Raw genomic sequence first — 20,140 nt, 5'->3', positions numbered from 1 at the left:
AGGACCTCTTGATCAGCGAATGGTTGACAAATGCTTTCAATGAAGATAAAAACATAGAGAAAACACAAATAAGTTGTTGTGGTAATTTAAAAGGTTATTTTTAAGAGGTAAGTAAACTTATGTGATAGAATACAATATAAGATACAAATGTTCAGTACAGATCTGCCTTTCGTTTCATCACACAATCAGTGAGTGTTTCCTGTTTCTCTGCTACCAGTATCACACGTTTTCTTCCTCACACAACACTGCAGCCATTTACAAGCAACCGCAGTGTCGGACAGAAACCAGTTTTTAAAACCCTAACAGAGGTCTGGTATCAGTAATCCAAGCAGGAAAAGCAGTCGTAGTTGCAATAATGGCAGTCACACTTAATAGTTTAGTTTTAACAGCAGTAGCAGCACTAGTAGTGTTAGTAGTGTAGCACCCCAACACCCTACAATGTTTAGACCAGAATGATGGGAGCTTTTTGGTTTTTACAACCTGCTTGCAGAAATAGGTACACAACTTAAATTCAGGTTTATTCACTTTTCACTCTACCTTTTTTTAAAATAACTGACCCCTAACAACGATGTAAATAAACATAATTATTATACTGACAGCTTTGTTTTGAGAGCCGAAGTTAAACTGGAACTTCCAGGGTCTGTTCCAGAAGTAAGAAAACCCATCCAATCCAGCCTTGGAACAGAGGTCTGGACTGGGGTATACTGAGGCAACATAACACTTGAACCTCCTGGCACTAGTTGAGGGCAGTGAGTATGCACGAGACCTGATATCACCAGCAGTCAAGACGAGTAAACGGGTTTGTAGTGATTAGTTTAGTTAGTAGTGACAGTTAGTTCGGTAACATATAAAAGCCGAGGAGGTGAGAGCTTTGTGTCGGACTTAACAACGCAAGGCTGTGGCTATTTCCTGGAAGCAGTACACACCAGTGCAAACACCAAACTCTAAAAAATCTCTAGTTGTGTTGCTTCCTGGAGTCTTGTCATCACTGTGAGGTTGCCAGGCAGTCACCGGAGACTCCAGAAAGCCACTGCTCCCAGCCAAGAAATAGTCCAGCACATACACTAATCTCCCGTACAACCACAATGCATCGATTTATACTTTGTTTTTTGTTTAGATTAAACAAACAAGTTATAACATGTTAATCAGTGAGCTTTACACGTGCTGGTAGGTGGATTTTGTTACCTTTGGACAGAGCCAGGCTACTTGTTTCCCCCACGATTTGTTTTGATAAAAGAATTTCCTGAAGCTCCTTCATGCAGCTGTCTGTTCATTTAGTATGAGGTGTCAGAACATGTGGCCACTTTTAATGAGAAAAACAGGATGTGAGCTTTGCCTTACTTCTCCAATGTCTCTGTTTACTTGAAGAAGTAGCAGCGAAAAGCAAGTTTATGACACAATATATTTTAAAAAATTGAAAAGTAGAAATTTCAACATACATCAAATAAATGGCAATAGATGAACACCAAAACGTTGGATAAAAAATATATTTTGCACTCTACTGTTTGCTGTTTCACAGCCCCCTCCCACCCTCATGGGAGGGGGCTATGAAACAGTGGTTTATTTAACAGGATGTTGTCACCACATTTACTGCCAAAGGTCAGTGAAGCTTCAGCCTGCAGACACCATGAAGGCGACTCAGCTTTTCCTCTGTAAGTAGAGAAAACTTCAAAAAAGACACTCATTTTAAGTCAAACCAACACTTAGGAATAGAGATGTATTTTCATTTAGCTTTGGTAGATTACTTCAAAGGAAATGAAGATGCTGAATTGTTGAATTGTTATCAAATGTTTTACTGTTAACGACAATTTATGAAGCTCTTTAAGTGTGTGATTCGTTCAAATGTATGTATGTTATTGCACACACACGCGCACACACACATGTTTGCTTATGTCACTTTTGGGGACATTACATAGATTTACATTAATTTCCTGGAGACTTACCCTACTCCTACCCCTAACCACTCCTACCCCTTAACCACTGACCCAAAAATCTACTTTTTGAGACATGGCTTTTGTCCACAATTGGACAAGTCGTCCCCAATTAACTGGTCTTTGGTCTGAAATGTATCCCCGAAGGTAGCCTAAGTCAGACCCACCCCACACACACATACACACACAGTAATCTGACGGTGACTGTTGTTTCAGTGTTGTTGAGCGTCTGCCCGACATCTGCCCACATTCATGGTGAGTTTCAAGCCTCATGTATGTGTGTATGACAGATCATTTTAAGTATAATAAGTCTTTTGCTCCTTCTTACTTTGGAAAGAATCCATTTTAGAAGTGGACTTCGTAATCTTTGGTTTAATGTGTTCAGATGAACTTTGATGTGTGCTTTCCGCCCACCACCTGTCGCTCACTGCTTCCTGTCTGTCTGAAGACTGCTCGCTTTTTGCAAATAGAGACGGCATCAGTCGTTTCAGAAAGTGCCCCGAAATGACATCTGTTTACATGCAACTGACAGTGCCCTCTAGCTCCCGTAGTAATTATGACAGGAGCAAAGAAGGGTGGCAGGTGACGTCGTTATAAAGACACAAAGTCCAGAGAGGGAGGAGGGTCGAGGTGGATGGCTGGGTCAAAAAAACTACACACCAGAGACTGCTGTTCACTTCCTGTTTCCTACCAACAATTAGCGTTTTAAAGCATGACTTCCGTCATCACTAACCGTATCAAAGTGTTATAATCATGACGACAAAGGTCCCCTGACCTTAACCAATACCACTTGGTTTAAGCCAAACCATGATGATGTTTTCTTGACCCTAACCAAACCATAAAGGTCCAGTGTGGAGGATTTAGTGGCATCTAGTGGTGAAATTGCAGTTTGCAATCATTTGAATACTACTCGCATCACCCTCCCCTTCCAAGCATATAAGAGAAACTACGGTGGCCAAAAAACTCGCGAAAAACACGAACAGCCCTATCTAGAGCCAGTGTTTGTCCATTTTAGGCTACTGTAGAAACATGGCGGTGCAACATGGCGGCCTCTGTGGAAGGGGACCCGCTTCCTCTGTAGATATTAAGGGCTTATTCTAAAGTAATGAAAACACAATGATTCCTATTTTTAGGTGATTATACATTACTTAAAACAGACTTATGAATATTATATTCCATTTCTGCCATTAGCTCCTCCTATATGTTACACACTGGAGCTTTAAGTTCATCATAACACAAATTTATATGATGTCATCCTGCTGATTAAAGAGTTTCCCCTTGGGGATCAATAAAGTATTTCTGATTCTGAAATCCAGAGGACAAACAAAGTATTATGTTGTTTAATTTGGAGGAGCTGTTGTGCAAATAACCAGCCTAGCAGGTCATCCCTAACTCCTATAAATTACATGTATATGCAACTAATGTCATGGCTCAGGGGAGACAGATGGGGGGCTAGACAGCTAAGCTGCAGACCGGAGTCTAGCCGACTGAGGTGCAGGCTGGAGACTAGCAGGCCCTTTGCTGGCCAGCAGGGGAACAGAGAGCTCATTGGCGAACTGCTAGGCTGCTTCAGGGAGGTGCTAAGAGATCCCAGGGATGCATGCGAGATTGCTGAGCAGGATCTGGATCATCGTAGTTATATACACTGATGGACTGATGAGAAAATCAGGTCCCAGTGTGTCATGTGAACTGGTGAGCAGGTGGATGTGGCAGCCAGGTGACCAAGAGAGGGTGGAATGTCCGATGGCATTCGGTGGACAGGTGGAGAATGGCAGGTCTGGAAAGTTTCTCAGAAATGCTTGGTGGGCCTGGGGGAAATGAGAAGTTCCGCAAGGCAGGGACAGACTGGGAAAAACAAAAACAACTGTCTTTATTAGACAGCGACGATGGAGAGATGACAGGAAATGAGGGACAGAGAAGCAACAAAGGTCCATGCCAAATATGTTTTGACAGAAATGTAATGGCTCCCTGGATTATTGCTTTCACATTTACGTGGTTGGGGTGGTTGGTGGATGTACAAAGTTCAGGGGCCAGATTCACAACTAACACTGTGTGTAAATGAAAAGAATGTTTAAATTGATCACACAAAACTAATTCATGTGCCTTTGCTTGGTATTTAACACATGGTTGTGTAGACTGCAAAAAGTTCTATTAAATTTTATTTATATAGCACCAATTCATAACAGACGTTTTCATTGCACTTTTCCTATATAGTCTAGACTGTACTCTTTATAATATTATTTACAGAGACCCAACAAATCCCACCATGAGCAAGCACTTGGCAATAGTGGCAAGGAAAAACTTCTTTTAAGAGGCAGAAACCTTGGACAGAACCAGACCCATATTGGGCGGCCATCCGCCACTGCTTGTTGGATTGAGAGAGAAAGAGAGAGGGGGAGGGGGACAATGCAAATCCCACCTAGAATTAGAATTGGAATAATGTAATGGTAGTGGTACTATAAATATAAAAAAATAATAATAGGAATGATAGTGCTAGGAATAATAATGATAATAATAGTAATAAGACTAATTTATTATTTAGATTCTGTTTCTCTACACCTCTTCATTTCACCCACAGATCGAAATAGAAAACCATTTGTATACTGGCCTGATGTCTGTGTGAAGTTCACATGTTCTCATCACACGTTCTTTTATAAATAGCTTACCACTTGTGAGATGTGGCGTACACACTGTACAGTATGTGGGTCCAGGGGCCTCATTTATAAAAGTGTTCTTAGATTTATATTTAAACTTAGTCTTAAGATAATTTCCGACAGTGTGCTTACATTTGATTCATGAAAGATACTGAGCATAAAAAACCTTGCTTATGCAGATGCTAAGAAGCCCATTTGTAACTTACGCACCTGCAACCCATAAATCTTAAATAAACTTAAAATTGACGGCACCTGCCTTACAATCAGCAGTTTCCCCTTGTATAATGCTAGCACAAAAGAGGGTTTAGTCATTCAAAAAGTCATTCTGGTCTCTGAAAACTCTCTCCCTTCTAAAAGCACGGTTTTCAATGTCTTCCAATAACACAAGAACAGCTGTGGTTACTTCTTTCTAATTTGACACACTATTTATAGAACATCCTATCCTATTTTTAATTCAAAACACCTTACATCTGGTAATTCATTCCTCACACCTTTAATTGATAATTCCTATCACATTGTTCATAAAGCTAATGCAAAGTTCACCACAGGCTAGGGGGCATATACCTCCCAAACCTGTACATAACCAACAGAAAAATCACTTACGTCAAGTCTAGACTTGCTTAGAGATAAGATAATTTCCACGTCAAAATAAGGTTTTATAAATAACTACTTATACATGGCTTTCTGCGTAAGTCAAACTTAAGATCAAAACTGATTGTAAGCCCATGTTATAAATGAGGCCCCTATGGTGAGGTTTAAACAACAAAAGCCAGATTATTTTTCAGTGTTTTTGAAAACTCTGCCTGTTTTTGCTCTTTGTATTTGTTTGCTGAACCTGTCGACTTCTTTGTTACTGACTGTAACTTTCGGATGAGTCTGCGTGTGAGTCCCATTGTGCTTTATTTGGGTATTTCCATTTTATGCTACTTCATGCTTGTATACCTCTAGATTACAGAGGGAAATATTGTACTTTTTCTCCACTACATTTATTTGATAGCTGTAGTTAGTAGTTACTTTTCAGATTAAAATTTTACATTAAAAAACATATAATACACAACCTTCAGAAAACAGTGTATAGTATAGTGCTAATTCATAACAGAAGTTATCTCATTTCACTTTTCCTACAGAGCAGGTCTAGACCGTACTCTTTATAATATTTACAGAGACCCAACAAATCCCACCATGAGCAAGCATTTGGCGACAGTAGCAAAAAAAAAACTTCCTTTAAGAGGCAGAAACCTCGAGCAGAACCAGACTCAATGGTGGGCGGCCATCCGCTGCTGCCGTGTTAGGTTTAGAGAGAGAGAGAGATGGAGAGGGGAGGTTTAGAGAGAGAGGAGCGATAGAGAGGTTATAAGAGAGACAGTGAGAGGTTTTGGGGAAGTGGGGGTGGGGGAGGGAAGCCCAATGCAAATACCACCTAGAATTTAAAAAAATAGTAGTAATGTATTTGTAGTGGTAATATTAATAAATTAATAATAATAGGAATGACAGCTACAGGAAAAATAATGACAGTAAAAGGCAATATCAACACCTGTAGTAGCAGTTGTCGAGCAGGAACATGGGGGCAGCCAGTGGCTCACAACCACAGATCCAGACTCTGCAGCTCTGGACGTAGAAATACAGTACCTACTGATAGTGACAGGAGAGAGGAGAGAAACAAGAAAGCTTACTGTACATAAAATAGCTAGACCCTTGTCTGCTGGTAGAATGGAACAGTTTGAGAAGAAGGCATTATCCTCGTTCCCGGGCACACCACCAAGTCATTGGTACGCTACGTGGATGACACCTTTGTGAAAATCAAGAAACAAGACTTGGAAGCGTTCTCAGAGCATATCAATACTGTGGACCCCAACATCAAGTTCACGCGTGAGGACGCCAAAGAGAACAGCTTGGCCTTTCTTGATTATTCTACACTCAGAGGAGAGGACGGAAAGCTCCAGATAGAAGTGTACAGGAAACCAACACATACGGATCAATACTTGCTCTTTGACTCACACCATCCACTACAGCACAAGCTGGATGTAATCCGGACATTACAACACATAGCCCAAGAAGTGCCCACCGGCTCAGAGGGTAAGAAGAAAGAGGAAAGGCATGTCCACTCTCAGCCTGTGGTTATCCTACTTGGGCTCTCAACAAAGTTAAAAGAGCCAAAAAACAGGACAAAAGGGAAACGGAACCAAGAAGGAACGGTGTCTCCATTCCTTATGTTTCTGGACTGTCTGAAAAACTACAAAGGATCTTTAGACAGCACGATGTTCCTGTTTTCTTTAAACCAGGCAACACTTTAAGACAGAAACTCGTTCACCCTAAGGACAAGTTACCCACACAGAAACAGAGCAATGTTGTCTACTCCATTCAGTGCAGTGAGGAAAACTGCAAAGAACGTTACATAGGCGAGACCAAACAGCCACTTCACAAAAGACTTTATCAGCACAGACGACACGCTAACTCAGGATTACAGAGCGCCGTGCATTTGCATCTAAAAGCTACAAACCACACATTTGAAGACAGCGAGGTGAAGATTCTAAGTAGAGAGAAGAGTTGGTTTGAACGGGGTGTCAAGGAAGCCATTTTTGTGAAAAAAGAGAACCCCTCTTTGAACAGAAATGGTGGTCTGAGATTCAACCTGCCCAAAGTCTATCAGAGTGTATTATCACCTTGGTCACGCCAATCACATGCTAATCAGGTACTTAACAGTGATGAAGTAGATGCAGCTAGAAAACAATAGGCCTGATTACTGATTACTGGGCCATCTTGGAAACTATTAGGTCAGTTTCAGGTGAAACTAGCTATTAACAGATACTCAGGCAGATTCCTTCCTGAGGGCAGGGCTTATGAAACACAGAGTAGCTTAAATTTCTAGTTCCCCTTCCATTTTTTCACAATTGAGAATGACTTCCGGATGGGAGCTGAAACGTCTTGATTCTGAAAACAGTGTCCAGATGACTATGACTGAAACCTTTTCTACGATAGAACACTCCTGGACGAATGAGGGACTACACCGTCCTACTTTTACTTACGTAGGACTTTGAATGTAGGTAATGTTTTTCCACCACTGATCAGCTGGCTGATTGGAATGTCATTAGTTTTGCAGGTATTTGGTCCTAAAATAGGCTGTATATATCGACAACTGCTACTACAGTTGTTGTTATTGGCTCTGTTACTAATACTGCCATTACTATTTCTATAACTGTCATTCCTATTATTATTAATTTATTAATATTAATGTTACCATTACCATTACATTGTTACTATTTTAAAAACTCTAGGTGGTATTTGCATTGTGCAGTAGTGATCAGAGTTGGATCCGTGGTATCGAGGTCTCACCCATACACCCGGCCGACTCAGTTGTGAGCAGAGCTCAGCTGTCAGTCATGTTGTGAAACCCCCTTTTCATAGCATCAAATAACTAATTAAAACCAAACTTATCAGAAAAATTAACACTTGAACATACATCAGCATGATAAGTGCTACCTAAAATGACAGAAAATCTTTGGGAAAAATGTATTTGACGTGTACTTCTTAGTTTGGCCCATGTCCCATCAGCTAACATGGAGGGGGCGGAGATTATAACCTATATTGCAGCCAGCCACCAGGGGGTGATCGAGATGTTTTGGCTTAACTTTTGGGGAGCTGTCATATTGTCTTTATATACAGTCTATGGTCATAAAGTATTGCACAAATTATAATGTTGACCTGTTGATGGCGCTAGATGAAAAGTCAGAGAATCACCAAAGTTTTTACAATTCATCCTGAGTGGAGCATGAATGTCTGAACCACATTTCATGACAATCCATCCAATAGTTGTTGAGATATTTCAGTCTGGACCAAAGTGGTGGACAGACTGACCGACACTAGCATCCATAGTGCTGCTAGCTGCTAGCATGGCTAAAAACTATGAGTACTAGCCTACTACTTAGATGTTTACATTGCTGTCCCCAATACACATATATTAAAGAGTATTGAAGAAGAAAAACGGATCAAACTTTCAAACTATCAAACCAGCATTTTCTTAAAAACATCATAATATTACATCATTGTGGTTCATGTGACCTGTTCAAAGTTTTAATGTTTCTAAAAGTATGATGAAGTAAGATTTTAGAAATAATGGAGAAAAAAAAGAAAATCTAAATGTTCTAAAAGTAATGCTGTCATGTCCTAAAGAAGCTGTATGACTTGAAGTTGGTGGACAGGTGTACAACCTTGACAGTCCAGAAAACAGCCAGTCCAAAAATGAGTAGATATTATTTTTCTGTCTCTTTTTCTTTCTGTCTCTCTCTCTCTCTCTCTCTCTTTCTTCCAGCCTCTGTGATGGTCACTCCCAGATGGTCTCAGTATTTTGAGTATAATAGCGTCTCTGTGAGCTGTGAGGACTTCAGCTCTGGTGAATGGACAGTGTGGAGATACACAACAGAAAGGTCAGCTTAACACCAGAAATATCACAGCACACAACTGTTTTACCCCATTAACAATAATATTCGGTGTACTTTCCCATCCCTGATGATCATTGTCCAAATCATCTATTCGTTTTTAGGTTTGTTTGCTGTCTTCCAGGCAGCCACGGTTTCATGCTGCACATTGATAATCCATCACAGACAACATTTAGTCTTTTTTATTACTCTCTGAAGGTTATGTCATTGTTGTTTGGTGATGCTGTAGAGAGCGGCAGGGGTGGAGCAGCGATTTTGAAAGTGTGGGGGTTCGAGGGGTGGGAGGTGATCACAGCAAAACCTGGCACCTTCGGCCCCGTTCCAGTATCCACCATATACAAATAATAACTCAGAATGTACATTGTAGCACCACACCCTTCATCCCAAGAGCTAATGTTACATTAGCTCATGTTTATTTCACAGACTGAAAGGAGAAGCTGCTACTCAGTTCTGAATGTCCAAACATCATGGTTAAAGTGATAAAAATATAGATGCGATCTTCTTAAAAGTAGAACACAGAGATTCTGACTATAATATACCATCTTCTACCATTAGCTGTCCATCAGTACTCAACTGCTATCTAATTACAATGTTCTAGGGTGGATTATGATGTGCGCAGTCAGCTAAGCGAATTTAGCATAAGCTGAATGAGCACACATTTATTGACAGACAAACTCCTTACAGTGTTACTTTTTCTGAACACCGATAGGACACAATCCTTGTCAACTTTCTGAAAAACAAAACGGTACAGAGTGAGGTTTCCCTCTTTTATAAAATATGTTGGCCAATAATTTATTTTACAGTTTTGGTAACTCTCAGAATAAATGTTGATATTACAGCTGGTGAAATCTAAAAACGAGAAGCCTTCTGACAGCTTTGTTTCTGCCCTTGATTTTTATGGGGACAACTGGGCACAAAAAGGATGTAGTGATGAGACATTTTCTGTTTTACGGGTTGTTGTCACAATGGCATGCTCTAGTGGATTCAAGGACTCATCAACATCTGAGATTTATAACCACAGGACAAGAACGTCGATCTCAGATGGTTCTGTAAAACCCTGCATTACATTCAATCACAACGTTTTCAAAAATGTTTCAAAGTCTGACATGCTGCACACTTACTACACTACATTTACTTTACACCTGTCATGAGACTTAACATTGGTATTGGACATAAATCGTGAAGTGCAGAATTGTCCAATGTGAATGTAATTCCTTGGACACTGGGCAGGACATTTAAAATAAACATGAACATGCAAGAAACGACCAAAGGATTTGATTCTAATTTTGATGTTTCGACTAACATTGAGCTTCCAAAATGTGACAATGTAGTGGTGAGGTGCAAAGTTTCACTAAAATCCACCGAATAAACAAATATCAAAGTGAAATGTTAAAAGTGCCAAAGTGGAGCAAATGAGGCTTATTTGTGCTATTAAAAGTATTTAATTTAAAAAGAGGCAGAAAGTATTTCTATTTAAAAATTTCTGTGTTCCCAGTTTGAAGCTGTCCCAGTGTGGATCCGGCTGGGGGTTCCTGAATTCCTCTACCTGCGAAATGAATACAGTCAAACTGGCCGACAGTGGAGTGTACTGGTGTGAATCTGAACACAGAGACAGCAGCAACGCAGTCAACATCACTGTTACTCGTAAGATTCATAAAACTATATAACAGTGTGCCAGCTGGACAGGCCACACAAATACTTCCTCTACTTCTTCCTGTTTCACAACACCTTTTCATACAACTACTCTAACCACAGATTTGGCATCAGATCCAATATGACACACTTGTGACGAATATCTTTCCTGAAGGCTCTGGTTGTTAGATAAAATAAACTCTTACATGTGGAGTCAACATGGGAAGAGTATGAAACATCTCTCTCTGTGACTGACAGGCTACATTACACTTTTGTTTTAAATGCAACCGATGACAAATCTTGGTTTGTAAGATGATTCAGCTCCTTGCAGGCCCAGCCATTACGAAACAGACCGTTAAAGGAAATGTCACAATGCGTGTGCTTTCAGACAGTCTGATTAAATTGGGACACAATTTATTTTTCATACTGCTACAATTATAGTGCGACCTGTATGATTGCTGTAACAAATAACACTTCCTAGTAACCACCCTAAATACCCCATTAACCACCTGGCAAAACAGCAACCATTTTGAACATTTTTAAATAGCAACCGCTCAGAACACTATTGTAAGGTTTTAGCGAAGACATCATAAAACCATATCAACCACCTGGTAATATTCTACAGCCAACACCTTAGCAACCACCCCAGTATGCTTCAAAATAACTAGTTGCTACAAAGTGAACACGTCGAAAGTCAGTGTTTTTCTACCTGGTCTGAATGTCAGGTGAAAAGTCTGCCGTCATAGACGAGGGAAGATGCGATAATCATACAAATGCAGATAATAGAGTACACTTTCGTGCAATCTTTCCTCGAAGGTATTCATAGTGTGGCACTCGGTTGTTTGTATGAAAAGTGATAAATAGTTAGAGCTACTGAGAGAAGTTCAAACCTCGCCTACCTTCGCTTCTCCACTCACCTGGCCAATCACTGCGTAAAGAGAGCGTGATTATCAGATTGTTGGGAGGTTACAAAAGTTGTTAGATACAACTCCTCAAATTCCAACATCCTGAAGTTGTTGGCGGAGCAGGTTCTGATGCTATTCGACAATGTAACTAGAACTTTGTTTGAAGCATTCTGACGCCTTAACGGCCCTGCAAAACACCCTCGCAACACCTTCGCAATAACCTTAAATCCCATTTGGAACCATCAAGAGACATTGGCTTAGCCAACAAGCACATCCTTCAAGAAGCATCTGTCCTTTTCTTGTTTTTTTTGGTCATATTTATCCTCTGACATTCAGCAGCCATTGATCAAAGTTTGATCTCTTTAATTTGATAGTTGTAGACGCAAACACTTTTCCATCTCTCTCCATGTTCAGGTAAAACAGTGATCCTGCAGAGTCCTGTCCTCCCTGTGATGGAGGGACATGATGTCACTCTGCACTGTAAAACAGGGACCTCTCCCTCCAACCTCCCAGCTGCTTTCTATAAAGATGACTCCTTAATCAGTCAAGAGACTACAGGTCACACCATCCACAGTTTTTCCAAGTCTGACGAAGGTGCCTACAAATGTCACATCAGGGATCAAGGAGAGTCTCCAGCCAGCTGGCTGCTGATGAAAGGTTAGTCATTTCACTCAACTTTACCCACGTTATGCATTTTGAAGTTTTTCAGCTTGAAGTTTTAGTTCTACAATCAACCTCTGGTGGAAATAACCATTGCATCAATTGTTACTCTCTACCTTATCCAGTTTGTATGTACATTTACATGTAGGCATAATGTTTACACTGTTGAACATGTGACTAACACTATACAACAAACACACTGTAATCTTCATTAGAAGAGGTAAAATTATGTACTGAGAAGCAAGAGCTGAACTTAATGTGCTGACTCTAGAGAGAAGGGACGCACTTTATTTTACGATACACTAATAAGTCTTGTTGTTACCCTCCCAGAACTATTAATTGGTGTGCAACTATTATAAAGGCTATGTCCGATACAGTATAATATGGCATTACAATTGTCTAGTTACAGCCTGTATTGTCTAATTAAGCTATCATAGGTCCATGTTGGCAGCATTAAATGTGGTGTCCACTATAGCATAATTTGGTAGTAAGGGTAGAATAGCATCTAACTGTAGCATATTTTGGATCTGATATGGTATTGTTGTTGTACTTCATGATCTAAGGACCCATTTGCAGAACACAGCGAGGGGGAGAACTGGATTGTTAGTTTAACAGTCTATTTAAATATGGCAAAAGATCACTGGTAGAGGAATGCTCTTCCAGAGCAGGCAAGGCAGGTGGAGTCCGTTGGACCCAGTAGAGAAGCTTTCCGACACGGCCTGTGGAGAACCGGCTGGGCTCAGAGGACGGAGGCGGTGAGAGTGGGTTCTGGAGATGGCTCGGGTAGCGTGGTAGGTAGAGCAGTAAAAGCAGCTTGCAGAGATCAGGTAGAACAAGGCGGCTGGGATCACCGGCAGGGAGTAATTTTGCAGCAGAGACAGACAAGGTCACACAGGAGACAACAAAAGCGAGCAACAAGAAAACTTAGCTTAGTCGAGGTTTGGGCCGTAGCGAAGGTACCGTATTGGTGTACTGAGACGATCTGATGCTGGTTGCATGGTAGAGCTGGGTAGATATACTGTGGGGGTTGATTGGGTGATGAATGTCAGGTGTGGCGGTGATCAGCAGCAGGAGGGAAAACCAGAGCACCCCCTCCCCCAGGCCCGAACACACACCAAGAGACGAACAGAGGACTGACAAGGAACACAGGGAGGGGAGAGCAACACTAGAGTAAAAAAGGATAGGAGGAGAGATGTGGCTAACTATGACAATTGTATTTGATTTAATTAGACTATGATATTGTAAAATGGCATCTAATTGTGTATTAGGATCTCCTATTTGGTTTCTAATTAGAGTATAGTTTGGTATTATAGTGTCTAAGTATAGTATAATTTGGGTCTAATATGGCATTATATGCGGTTTCTAATTACAGAATAATTTAGATGTATGGTGTCTAATGAACTGTGTTTGTTTACTGTCTAATAAAGAACATACTATTTCTAGTTTTGGTCTAATTTGATACAAAGTACGGCTTATTATGTCTTATTAGTGTACCGTAAAATAAAGTGAGGCTGAGAGAAGTTGGGGGTTTCCCATTTACTTCAATACAGTCAGAGTTTTCTCGGAGCAACATCTAGTGGATATTAGAGGAACTGCAGCCGAACATACTTTAACTGTGACTTTAACGTTCAGTGAAAATCTGTGTGTCCCCAGATCATCCTGACCCAGCCTCTCTCACAGTGTTAAGCGACTCATCCCAGCTGTTTGAGTACGAGAATCTGTCTCTGAGCTGTGGTGACAACAGCAGCTTTCATAAATGGAAGGTCATCAGGTCCACAACCTCTGTTGGCAAGTTGTCCAGCTGTGGAGATCAATGGGGGACTCCTACCCACTTCGGATGCGTCATCCAAACAGCCAAGCAGCCTGACAGTGCTATTTACTGGTGTGAGTCTCCTACAAGGCAGCGGAGCAACTCTGTCAAAATCTCTGTATATGGTAGGAGTAATAAAAAGAACCACTGAATAGTTAAGAAACATTCTCTGCTTTTTGGTTCCACTTATTTATTCCTGAAAACAAATATTGCATACTTTGCCGGTTAAGCTTGTATCAACACATGTACAATATTTATATACAGTGTTTACAATATGGCAGACAACAACTAGTGCTTTAAAGTGTGCCCTTAAACATCGCAGAACTCCATAAAAGTACACAGCACAAGTGGTTTTCATGTAAGAGAAATGGTAGAAGACATTGCTTACTTTGGTGATGTTTGCTCAAAACAGCAGTAAGGGCCTGCAGCTCTTTATCTACCCTGGAATGGGTTGCAACCAAGCCCCAAGGAAGTGCTCCAGGCTTTGAAGCCAATTTAACATAGTGGCCAAACAACCTCCGGAAGGAAAGTCCTGTGTGTAACCCACTGATAAACCCCATCTCCCTGTCAATACTGACATCTTCGCATAGTATGTCATAAGACTTCCTAAGGCCATTCTGCTAGAAAGCGCAATTTCTTATTTTACATTAATGTACAAAACTTCTCCCAGTACGATGTCCTGGAAGCTTCTTGCTGGCACCACACAGCCTTTTTAGTTCCATATTCATTACATTTTATATGAAACACTGAAGGTGTTGAAATTACGTGTAGACCGAAGACTACAATGAAAGTATTTTGGCTAGAAGTGGGCTACAAATAGCCGATCCAATTGCCCAGATAGCACACATATGTCTTGCAGACATCGGCCAAACTTATTAATGTTACATCGGCAAGACGTAATATGGAGAGTGTTTGCTAATTGGCAGACGTCGCTGAGACATCTGCATTCGTTCGAAAATGCCCTCCAGACGATGTTTTAACGATGAATCAAAGCCCCACCGCTAGGCTGCTCTACAGCCTCAATAACTACCTTTATTTACAGGTCGGCTCTTTCAGACAGCAAACGAACATTTCACCATCTTCAAGAGAGACATTTGCTTTGTCAGCTTCACCTGGTTTTTAATCTTAGTATTTTTGTGTGCACTGACGTGATAGTGAGCTGTTGTAACAAAAGAGTTTCCCCTCGGGGATCAATAAGGTATTTATTATTATATTATATTATTATTATTATTATTTATTATTATTCTGATTCTAAATTTATATTTATCCTATGACATTCATCAACCCTCAGAATCACATTTTTCCATCTTTCTCCATGTTCAGATAAACCAGTGATCCTGCAGAGTCCTGTCCTCCCTGTGATGGAGGGACATGATGTCACTCTGCACTGTAAAACAAAGACCCCTCCCTCCGACCTCACAGCTGCTTTCTATAAAGATGGCACCCTCATCAGCACTGAGCCTACAGGTCACATGACCATCCACCATGTTTCCAAGTCTGATGAAGGCCTCTACAAGTGTCACATCAGCCGTCATGGAGAGTCTCCACCCAGCTGGCTGTTTGTCAGAGGTGAGGAAGCTGCTCAGTTGATATTTTGGTCAGTTGTGAATTTGACTTTCCTAAATGTGGAGGAGAAGCTCAGCAGGTATTGAGTCAGTAATTACTTTTCCATTCCTTAAGATCATCTTTGTCACACAGTACTGAGTGAGTCTGTAACACTGTTTAAGGTTGTATATGCCAACGTTCATTTGACTAGCAGTTAGTTTGGTAACATGTAAAAATCAAGTAGGCAGGAAAAGGTGAGAGCTTTTGTCAGGTCGGACTTTAGAGTGTGACCATATGGCTATTTCCTGGAGGCAGTATGGATTGAACTCACAACAGAATCAGTAGAAAATAATCGCAGTGTGGAGAAACAGCCGAATCTCATTCCCAAGTCATCAAATACCCATGCTTTGTCACGCCCCTTGCTGTTCAGTTGAAACATTGTGAGCTGAGCTAATCATACTCAGTAACAGTAAACAACTTGGTGTATAAAAACTCAGAGCCACTTTTTAAAGCAGTACAGGTGGTGACTGACAGGAGTTTATAAGTGCCCCTGAAGCTTTGGGGCTTTGGAAACAGAGAGCACAGTGACATCTGGTGGTTTGTAGAAATTATAGAAGCTCAAAATTGAGGATGGCGCTCAATCATCAAAAACATATTAAAGAAATTTACATGGTTTTCCAAAACAAATACAGAATTTGCATAAAACCAGAATCAGAAAAACCTTAAGTATGGAAACCTAATCTGCCATTATGTACAAAAAACTCAAGTCTGGAAATGTTTCCTCGATAGCCGCTCAGTTATTGACTATATTAAATGATAATGCTGATTAAAGATAAACTTTGATCTCAGAGCGTAAATCTAATATTTGTTGTTGCCACATTAGTTTGCCTGAAGGTGAAGTGAAGCTTCATGTTTTTATTGTTGAACAACAATGTGTCTCTGTGGACTTTCGGCTCCTTACAGTGCATCCAGAAAATTCAATTCCAAAATTGATTACATTCATTATTTTCCTCAAAATTCTACAAACAATACCCCATAATGACAACGTGAAAGAAGTTTGTTTGACATCTTTGCAAATTTATTAAACGATTTAAAAAAATGAAAAAAATCACATGTACATAAGACGGTGTAGTCCCTCATTCGTCCAGGAGTGTTGCATCGTAGAAAGGGTTTCAGTCATAGTCATCTGGACACTGTTTTCAGAATCAAGACATTTCGGCTCCCATCCGGAAGTTATTCTCAATTGTGGAAAAGGTCTGAGAACTCAGAAATTTAAGCTAATCTGTGTTGCTTAAGCCCTGTCCTCAGGGAAGAGTCTTCCTGCGTGTCTGCTGTTTACCCTGCCTAGTTTCACCTGAAACTGACCTTTTGTTTCCATGATGGCCCGGTAATCAGGCCTAATGTTTTCTGGCTGCAGTGATGACAGTGATGAGGGAGGTGCAGCCAGAAAACAATAGGCCTGATTACCTGATTTGGTTTTAGTGTAAATTATACATTACATTATACATTAAATTATAGAAAACACATCTCACAGTCAACAGATGTGGAGATTGAAAACTAAAGTAGGATCCATTCACTTTTCCTTTAATGTACAGAGTGTGTTGTTGAACTGTGTTTCATAGTGTGGCTGTTACTATATGTTTTATTGAGCATAAGACATTAAATGAGGGACTACTGATTTTAGACGTTTACCTGACCAGGTGTGTTTGTTTTTCTAGATTCCAATGGTACAGCACCATCCCCTGCAGATCCACCCCTGTGGTCTGTGCTGAGAGTTATTCGCCTCCTGGTGGTGGTCTCTCCGTACTGCATCTCCACTGTTCTCATGGTGTCTTTATGTCTACAAAGGCCCACAGGTAACACTGACTTTCTTATAAGAGTCTACAGCCATGCTAGCAGCTCTAAGACACAGCTAAATGCTAACACCATGCTAGCAGCTATAAGACACAGCAAAATGCTAACAACAGCATGCTAACATGCACACTATGACAATGCTAACATGCAGATGTTTAGCAGGCATAATGTTTATCATGTTCACCATCTTAGTTTAGCATGTTAGCATGGAAGACCAAACTTCTCTCACTACCGCAGTGCTTGCATACTGTAATATTTCCCTGTAAAAAGTTTCAGAACGACAGAGCATCCCTGTAACTCACTGTCACTCGTGCCCGCCTGTACACGGTGCGAGAGGAGAGAGACACTACTGCCAGAACAGCCACTGACTCTTGTCTGTCTGTGCGCTGTCAGTGTCCTCTTTTCGTGCCGTTATCAGTTATAAATTTGTTTTTTACTACGTGAGAAAATTGACGTGTGGCGTGAGAGCCTGTGAAAACTGTCAATTGAGTGAGTATCAAGGTCAATGCGTGAGTTGACATTCCTGTGTCTAATGCTAGTAAAAATGCTACACTAACGTCAACCAAGACAGCGAATAAAAGCCCAGTTATCTCCAACAACAACTTATCCAACTAGCTAATTAATTACCCAAAGATGTTGATGAAGTTATCAATGCCTCACTTAAAGTTTCATCATCCATGGAGAGGTACACGCTTCAGCTTTTTGATATATTTTGTGTTTGACCAGGTGTTTCCTCAGGTTAGACTTGTTGCCCTGGACAGCTTTGCATGCCACATTACAGCAAGTGTTGTCTGCGTCGAGTTTTGAAAAGTGTAAACCACACTTGCGACCGCTTTCGGCTCGCCATTCTCCTTACTCAGTGTAACTTGAACAAGCTGCAGGGGTAACGTAGTATCGCTCTCTCACCCAGATCTGCTCTCAGGTACCGAAATTTGGCCCTGATTGAGTTGTTACTTGGTAGTACCGATGTAATTCAGTCGGTACCCTTAAAAGTACCGAGTTCGGTACATAACCCTACTCAGGAGTGGATGGAGTGGACAATTAAAGGGACAGCTTTCCATGTGGACTATTTTGTTGTTGTACATTTATGAAACAGGTGTTGATTATTTATCTGTTAAAGACATTTCAGAATTTTTTATTTTGTTCTTGAGATTTTGTTGAGTTTCAGCCATTTCTACTGTAAATTGGCTGACCCACTGCCAAGATTCTGCAATTCTTCACTTAAACCTGTAACTTTATTATTGTTCAACTCTGTTTATTTATGTGTGTGTGTGTGTGTGTGTGTGTGTGTGTGTGTGTGTGTGTGCGTGTTGGTTAATGTGTTTGTCATAAAGTGGGTTTGCCAAATATTACAGTACTAAATCACACATAGCTAATTTTTACTAGTATGCATCATGTAAATCTGTAACTTCTTAGTTATTTGTATGTTTGGAAATGATGTTTTTGTTTAATTAGGCTCATGTTTCCCTGTATGTGTTCTATCCACACACAAACACACACACACATACTATTACATACAAATACACACCAAAGTAATCCCCACCCAGGCTTTACCTACATTGATAGAAAATGAAACAAACCATTCGGACGTTATCCCGTCTCTGGAGCCTGATTCTTTAACTGGAGTCAATGTCCATATTGAACACCTCAACCAGCAGGATTTAGAGTGGAAGAGTTACCTCCACAACATGGAAAGTCATTAGTTCTGCAGGTATTTGGTCATAAACCAGAGTATCGGACACATTAGCATGTTGACCTGATGGCGCTATATGAAAAGTCAGAGGATCACCAAAGTTATAACGGTTCATCCTGACGGGAACATGACTGTCTGAACCACATTTCAACACAATCCATCCAATAGTTGTTGAGACATTTCAGTCTGGAACAAAGTGGTCGACTTTGCCATCCATAGAGCTCCGCTGCCAGCTAAGCTAAAAACTTCTGCTTACTCCGATGATCAATCAATCACTAAATCAATCAATGTCCCAATCAAACATGTTTCATTTACCTTTTTCCAGGTTAATTAATCAGATGATTAATAAAATTATTATTTAACTCTGCAGGAAGGAACCTGCCTGTTTCCATGACGACGTCTCCACCCAATGAGAATGATGAAGGATTGGACCGACTGCATGATGATGTCACTGCTGATGTCACCACCGAGCATCATTTCTAAGCTAAACTTTCTCTCTTATGTTGTTTGTTCGACTGTATGTGTTTTTTTAAATATGATTACTGTTGTTCTCTTGTTCTCTTTTGTACACTGTGTTCAATACTTTTTCAATAAAGTAAAAAGAAAAACATTGTAAGATAACTTTTCAGTCAGAATAGTTCCTTGTCACGGTGGCTTGTTTCTAATAGTTGTTTTTACTTTTGTTTTATTGATTGTTTTTGGTTTAATAGTTGTAACTTTTGATCACGTGAGCTTTAAGGACACTGACAAAGTGCAGTTTTATAAAGTCACATTAAAGCCCCAACAGTTCATGTAGGAAGTGAACATTTCTGACTCGGGTGACTCCTAGTGGTAGTATCAGAAACGACAGCATCATGATATATATATTTATATATAAACCCTTAATTTGAACTTAAAATGTGTTAATCAATGATGGTTGTATTGAAATATATTTAATATCGCTATAAAATATACATTTTTTTGTGAATAGGCATTCATGACTTCTTGACATTTTAGGCCAATAAACAAAGAAACAAATAA

General features: G+C 40.3%; 2 protein-coding genes across 3 annotated transcripts in view; one reads left to right on the top strand and one right to left on the bottom strand.

Annotated features, from left to right (window-relative positions):
• LOC122870221 (Fc receptor-like protein 5) overlaps positions 1-20,140 on the bottom strand; it is a 337,942-nt gene that overhangs the window by 295,563 nt on the left and 22,239 nt on the right. The window lies entirely within an intron of this gene.
• On the top strand, positions 1,590-19,741 carry LOC122870160 (Fc receptor-like protein 5). 2 transcript variants are annotated; one of them, XM_044184062.1, is made up of 9 exons: positions 1,590-1,652; positions 2,148-2,186; positions 8,895-9,009; positions 10,517-10,665; positions 11,973-12,215; positions 13,872-14,153; positions 15,352-15,597; positions 17,292-17,429; positions 19,491-19,741. In XM_044184062.1, exons 1-9 carry the CDS (start codon positions 1,628-1,630, stop codon positions 19,601-19,603), a joined length of 1,350 nt encoding a protein of 449 aa, XP_044039997.1. In that variant the 5' UTR covers positions 1,590-1,627; the 3' UTR covers positions 19,604-19,741. The 2 variants fall into 2 exon arrangements, with proteins under 2 accessions (XP_044039997.1, XP_044039998.1); XM_044184063.1 differs by lacking the exon at positions 2,148-2,186 and having other exon boundaries at positions 1,591-1,652.

This window comes from Siniperca chuatsi, linkage group LG22, assembly GCF_020085105.1.
Source record: "Siniperca chuatsi isolate FFG_IHB_CAS linkage group LG22, ASM2008510v1, whole genome shotgun sequence".
Lineage (NCBI taxonomy): Eukaryota > Metazoa > Chordata > Actinopteri > Centrarchiformes > Sinipercidae > Siniperca > Siniperca chuatsi.
Note: the sequence above shows the minus strand (reverse complement) of the source record. Positions and strands in the feature narration are given on the sequence as shown.

Bases quoted from the DNA above. Each gene is read 5' to 3' on its own strand.
- LOC122870160 (XM_044184062.1), top strand. From the start codon at position 1,628: ATGAAGGCGACTCAGCTTTTCCTCT. The intron at 15,598-17,291 runs GTGAGGAAGCTG...TTGTTTTTCTAG, and splicing joins CAGCTGGCTGTTTGTCAGAG to ATTCCAATGGTACAGCACCA. The intron at 17,430-19,490 runs GTAACACTGACT...TTAACTCTGCAG, and splicing joins ATGTCTACAAAGGCCCACAG to GAAGGAACCTGCCTGTTTCC.